The sequence below is a fragment of the Sciurus carolinensis genome, chromosome 2, assembly GCF_902686445.1.
Source record: "Sciurus carolinensis chromosome 2, mSciCar1.2, whole genome shotgun sequence".
Taxonomy (NCBI): domain Eukaryota; kingdom Metazoa; phylum Chordata; class Mammalia; order Rodentia; family Sciuridae; genus Sciurus; species Sciurus carolinensis.
In genome coordinates this window covers 47964251-47971125 of record NC_062214.1, presented here as the reverse complement: position 1 = coordinate 47971125, position 6875 = coordinate 47964251, and the positions used below count along the sequence as shown (strand labels likewise).

The 6875-nt window shown below is 42.2% G+C and overlaps 1 protein-coding gene across 1 annotated transcript; it reads right to left on the bottom strand.

The window, feature by feature from the left end:
• Positions 1-397: 397 nt before the first annotated feature.
• On the bottom strand, positions 398-3117 carry LOC124976316 (cystatin-14-like). The gene is made up of 3 exons (XM_047539257.1): positions 2911-3117; positions 1541-1651; positions 398-544 (listed from the first exon to the last, which is right to left on the bottom strand). Exons 1-3 carry the CDS (start codon positions 3109-3111, stop codon positions 398-400), a joined length of 459 nt encoding a protein of 152 aa, XP_047395213.1. The 5' UTR covers positions 3112-3117.
• Between the last annotated feature and the right edge of the window lie 3758 nt (positions 3118-6875).

The following is a 6875-nucleotide window of genomic DNA, read 5'->3' as shown; positions in this document are numbered from 1 at the left end:
CTCCCTCCACTTCTGAGCCTACAACTGGCCTCACTGCAGAAGAGTCACCCACTGTGAGCCTGGTACCCGAGATGGAAGCAGAGGGAACACAGATGGCTGCTCACTGGCAAATTTTTTGCATTCCTTTTAAGCAGATGGGTGAGGGACATGGAGAAATTGGAGAATAAATGAATATATAGGTACACAAACCAACCACTGGGGTCCTCCCTGAGGAGTTTGATTTATTCAACACTCTGCACCTGCAGCCAAGGTAACATAATAATGACAATAGATTTTTCTATTGCTTATCACTAACAGTGACATCCTTGACAAATAAGCAAAACAGAAGAATTCAAAACTGCTCAGGAACCCAGAAGGTACTTAGAGATGCCTTTAATTGCATTGATGCTGCACACACCTAGGAATAGAGACTGTCACACTCTAGAGGAAGAGGGGACTTCTTCTGTGAAAAGCCAGGGGCCCCTTCCCCACCTGTACAGGTGCTGTACAGGAGAGTGAACTGGGAAAACCAAGGTCGGGCATCCACATGAAAAGTACAGCGCACCTGGAAGAAATAATTATAACACGTATCAGAAAAAATGTAATGTACTGCGATCGTTTAGCTTGTAATAGGGTCTTGAGATACATTAAAAGACAAATTTTTTTAAATAAGAAAAAAAAAGAAATTATAAACATTCACCTGGAATAAGACTCATAAAACTCAAGTATCCACAAGGATAACAGGCAGAAATTGCTAAATCCACCCCCCTACACACAACATGAGCCTGAGGGCTCCCAGGAGGCACCTGCCTAAAGGCCATCACCTGCCTCCTGGGGCATTCACTCCACGCACAGCCTCCCCAGTACACATGATGCCAGGTGCTCTGTCCCCATTGCTGTGTGATCTGACAGAGCCAGCAGACAGCTTGAGAGATGGTCCTGCTGGTCACCACCAAACACAGTAGCAGCACAAACCTACCCCAGAGGCTGCTTGCAAGGATGCTGGTTGGAGAGTGAGATCTCCCACTGATGGCATGCCTCTGATAGACAACCAACCTTAAGCTCCCACATCTCATGGATCACATGTCAGTCATAGGATGGCCATGTCAGAACTCAGGCCCACCAGGAATAGTCCTTCCAACCCAGTTATGAGAAGGAAAGGTAAAGAAAACAGATAACTAAACAGTCCTCCAATCCCCAGACATGAGCAAAAGAAGAGTGAGGACCACAGGTCTCAGAAAGGTACAGGGCTGGGACCAGAGGGAGGGCTCTATACAGAGACCAAGGCCACATGGATGTCTGCAGGTTGCCTGTGTTCAGCCAGCTAAGCTGTGAGCAGAGGACTGCTCCCAGAACTGGGAGTCAGGCTCTGTCTCTTTAAGATGCCCCCCTTCTCCAGCCAGTGTGGGAGCCTGAGAGCTGGTGGGAGAGGGACCAAGAGCCCTCATTCTCTCCCTGGACTATCCCAACAACTTTCCATAGGACTCCACCCAAAGGCCTTTCTGGTGTTCCATTGCATTCCCAGAGGATTCATGATGCTTTGGGGTTTTTATTCTCAAACCTTTTTCTCTTCTGCACCTTCTTGCATAGGACAATTGTCGATGTCTTCATCATGTTTTTTACAAATTGTGCGGCCCATATCCAAGTCCATTAAAAATATCATCGTCCATGTCTGTCAAGAAGAAATGATAAAATTAGCAGCTAAATATTTGCTTTTCATGAATATAAAATAAAAAGAGAACCAAGTAGGAAAGAAGACAAATGAAATCTCTGTAAGTAAATAGAAATGTGTCCCTAAGTGAACTTAAGACTGAAGTCTTTCCTCAGTACTCGTCCCAGTGGCTAAGACCTGGTAGTACATAGGGTAATAATAGGTAGGTATACAGGGTGTGGTGCATTTGCACAATCAAGTCCTATACAACAAGGACCCTGCACACATTACAGTGATGCCTGACAATACGATGATTCTCAAAAGTATGACTAAGAAGTACCATCCAGAAACAGGCAAGGCCTGATAAGTGACTTCTTTGACATAGAGTAGGAAAATAGGTAAGACTAAGCCTCTTGTTAGAAATCAGAGTGGCACCCTCCCTTTGGTGGTTGGAGTCTAGACTGGAGCATGGGTGTGTTGGATGCCATGAATGTTGTTTTCCATGTGGGTGTTTCTCTTGCAAACATTCATTGAGGTGAGTACATATGTGCACCATGCTGTTGTGAATGTTTCTTAGGCTTCTGTAAGAAGTTATTTTAAAATGAATTTTATTTCCTTAAATAGAAGTCCATGAAAATTCAGAAATCATCCAAAGATAGAGAGAAAACAAATCCAGTTAGGAAATCCTCTCAAGGTTGAACATACATCTTACTGGACTGACCTGGAAATTGTCTAGAAACCTGACTCAGTCGGGGGTTCGGTATTCCACGCAGATGACAATGATACCCACTCATGCCCAACACACACCAACCAGACATTCTCATGCTCATGCCCCAACATAGACCCAGCAACACTCACACATTCATGCCAAATACTGTAACAGTTACTGCCAATTACTGTTAGTGTGCCAACTAACAACACTCACATGCCTCTCTCACACCTGCCCCACCCTCCTTGCTTGGACTCTACACACTAAGCTGGTCTTGGGCTCTAAGGCTGAGCAACAGCAGCAGCAGCAGCAGCAGCAGCAATTTGTGCTGAGGGCTCCTGTGGATCCCAGAGCCTAGATCTGAGATCAGTCCAAGGAGGAGGCATTATCAAGGGAACAAGAAAGACCTAGGAAAAGTGTGTCCCTGAGCAGGAGGCAGGGTCTGTAGACCTGCTGCAGAGAGTGCTGCAGATGTGAAGCCCTCCTTGTCAGTCCCTGCTGATGTTTCACCAGGTTCAGGGTTTTTAATGGGAGACAACTCTCTTATACAGACACAGTGACTGCCACTCACCTTTTTTTGGGCTCTTCCAACCTCCAGCAACTTGTATGTATTCTCTTCTGTGTTGTCGTCATTGAATTGAGCCACAGCAAACTCCACTGATGCCACAAAATAATCCAGATTCTTACTGATGTCTACAAATTCTTTTTGAATGGTCCAGATATGGGTCCCCAGCACAACGAGTCCCATAAGCAGAGGTGCCTTCCAAAACATGGCTGTCCTCAACCTCAGCACTGGGGGCCAGGGATACATGGGTAGAGAAGGAGGTGACAGCAATAGCCGGTGACGCCCTCCCCAGTTCAGGATTCCACATTAGCCCTGCCCATCAGAGGCCCTGACTACCTCCTTCTCACCAGCACCTCTGTCTAGCACCTCGGCTTCACTCCCATGCTTTGTCCCTCCTGTTATCACCAAGCAGAAGGCAGAACCAAGGTCACATTTTTCACCCTGGGCAACATAGCCCTGAAACCACCCAAGGACATGCATGCAAAATGCCTGCCTGCTGCCCACATATCTCCAGGACTGCTCCCAAGAGGTCTACCAGAGAGCTGCTAGGGCAGATCCTGCCTGCTACTGCAGCCCCACTCCTGGGGGCCTGGTGCCTGCCTTTGCTTGCCCTTGCACAGTGCAAGAAAGGATTGCCAGGGCCAGCGGAACTCCAGGAACTCTGATGAGCCCATTCCTGGGGAGTGGAAGTGATTGCCAATTCTGTTCATGACCTTGACTGGAGCCCATACCACCAGCTGGGCTCAGAAGAGTACAGAGTGTGCAGCCAAGAGTGGGGGAGTTGAGGGTGGCAGGGGGCGCGGATCTATGAGAGGCCATCTTCCCCACTGCCCTGACCCTCCTCTGCCAGAAGGTACACCTGGCTCCAGCCTCCCTCTCTGTTGTGCCAGTTCCTAGCTTTCCCCCACTTTTAAACATTTCCATGGACATCTTTTTTGACTTGTGGGCTATAATAGTTGTATTATTTTATTGTCAACCATGGTTGATTTTCTAATTGTCTTTTATCAACTTCTAACTCAAGTCTATTGTGTCCAAAAAGCATTCTTTAACTTTTCTTTGAATTTTGATGTTTTGTTTTGTTTTTAGAATATGACCAATATTCTCTACACTTGTCAAAAAAAAGTGTATATTCTGCATTGTTAGGTGTAGAGTTAGCTATCTACATAGAAAGGCCATCTTGTTTTATATATTCTCTCTCTCTCTCTCTCTCCTTTATTTTTATTTCGTTTTATTGAATTGTTTGGTAGGGTTAGCTATGGTTTTAGTTTTAGTCTCCTTTTCTGACAGTTACTAAGAAGTTTTACAATCTTTGTGGGCTTGGTTGTGAATTTGTCTCTCCTTTTCTGACAAGTTTGCTCTCTATATTTTGATACTCTGTCACTAAGTGCTTGTACAAGTAGAACTGTTACAGTTTCTTGATGGGTGAACATTATCTCATTATGAAATGTGTTATTAGGGCTGGGGTTGTAGCTCAGTGGTGTAGTGTTTGCTTAGCATATGTGAGGCACTGAATTAGATCCTCAACACTGTATATAAATATATAAAAATAAAGGTCCAAAAAAAGAGAAATGTATCTTTAATGTAGAGTAATGCTTCTAAGCTCTGAAGTCTATTTTGTCTGATATCAGAGTTAAGTATATCTAATACTAATTAGTATTTTCATGATATTTTTACTATGAAATGGTATCTTAATATCTGTCTTTGCATTCAGTAAAAAGTGTTTTCTATACTGTAAGAGTTTTTTATTTGGAGCATTTGTTCCATTTCCAATTGCTCATGTTGCTGATAACTAATGACTAATATTACCATCACTGTAATGTTTGGGTTCAAATATGCCATATTACTGTTTGTTTTCTATTCATCTCATTTGCCACCATTTCTTCTTTTCTCATTTCTTGTATCACTTTGAATAACTCAAGATCTTTTTTATTATTCCACTTCATCCCCTCATGTCTGTTAGCTACCCCAGCCCTCAATTTTACTCTTCTTTTGGTGATCATAACATATATTATTGGCTTGAGTCTCCAATTAATACTTTTACCTCTTCAAGGATGCAGGGGGACCCTTAGGACACTATTACTCCTTTGCTCCTGTTATGCTTTAGATATGAGGTGTTCCCCAACAGCTTATTGTGAGACAATGAAAGAAAACTTAAGAGATGAATGATTGGGTTATGAGAACCTTAACATAATCAGTGCACAGTTCACTCAAATGGATTAACTAGTGGTAACTATAGTCAGATAGTGTGTGACTGGAGGAGGAAGATTACTGGGGGCATGACTTTGGAATTATATTTTGTCCCCGGTGAGTAGAACTTTCTCAGCTTCCCGATTGCCATGACCTGACTGCTTTCCTCTACCACACCCTTCAGTCTTGATGACCAGCCTCATCTTGGGCCCAGAGCAATGGAGTCTGCTATCTATGGACTGAAACCCCTGAAACTATGAACCCCAAATAAACTTCTGCTCCTATATGTTGTTCTTGTCAGGTCTTTTAGTCACAGCAGTGAAAAAGCTTACTAAAACTGTGCCTTTCTACTTTGTATGTTATTGCCATTGTGCATTTAAATTCTAAACACAGTTGTGCATCAGTTAACATTGGGGACACATGCTGAAAAATGCTTTGTTAGATGATTTCATCATTGTGTGAACATCAGAATGTATTTACACAAACCAAGATGGCTACAGTTTCATTACGCTGGATAATCTTAAAGTACCACCATTGTATATGTGGTCCATCATGAACTAAAATGTTCTGCATGCACGAATGCATTTGAAAGCCAATAAAACAATATTTTATTTTATACATTCACTATTCATTCATATTTACCTACATATGAACCTTCTGTTATTTATTATTCCTTCAATAATGCTTTACTTCCACCTGAGATCATTTTTGTTCCCCTATAAAGAACTCTCTTTAGTATTTATTTTTATTTTTTTGGATCCTGTTGATAAATCTTTTAGGTTTTCCCTAAAGTTGTCTTCTCACTAAAAAATGTTACCAGGAGAGCACCTATCTAGGGGATTCATCCAAGTTCCTTTTCTCTCTCTTCTGGGTGTCCCCCAATCATGGCTAATATATGAATTTAAGACTGTAAGTTTTCCTCTAAGCCCTACTCTGGTGGCATTCTGTATGTTTTGATATATTGTAAGTTATTATCTTTGAATTCAAATAATTTTCTTATTTCTTTTGGAATTTTTTCTTTGACTCATGGATCATTTAGAAATATGCCATTAAATTTACAGGCATCTAGAAGTTTTCAAGTTGTATTTTAAATTTTAGTTGTCTACTCAGAACAAAGAACACACTCTGAATAAGTTCCGTCTTTTGGAATTCTTCAGGTTTCTCTCTATGTTGATTTTCTGAAAATGTTTTACTTTTGGCTTAATTTGAAGAATATTTTTTGCTGGTCATAGAATTCTAGGGGTTTTTTAAATATTCTCTTTCAGTTCTTTGAAAAATCAAAGCTGGGCCTCTTAAAGTGGTCTATTTCCAGTTCATTTTTTCTCCTAGGATTTGACCTTTCATGATCTAAGCTGAAATCATACCCCGATGATACTTACCCTAACCTTTCTTCCCTGGCAGGTGCCAAGTTTTTATCCAGTGTTTATCTCCTCAGTTAAAGCAAAAAAAATTTTTTTTCTTAATTAGAATGCCCTGAAAATTACAGCCTTTCATCTCCATTATTACCCCCAATGTCCTCCCACTTGCTCCTCTCTGCCCCTTCAGGTGTTTTTCTGAGTCAGTCAGGAGAGAGATGAGACTGTTCCACATCAGGCAAGAGTCCATCACCATGATGTCTCTCCCAGGGGCAGTGAGTAGTGTCTGCTGCCAGAGTCCTCATCCTGAAAAGCATGCTGGGTCCTCAGGTCATCAGGGAGATCAGGGCATGATGGATTGAGCTACGGCTTCTGAGCTCAGTCAGTCCTGATAAATGATTTTTTTGTTAATCAAATGACTGGCCAGGC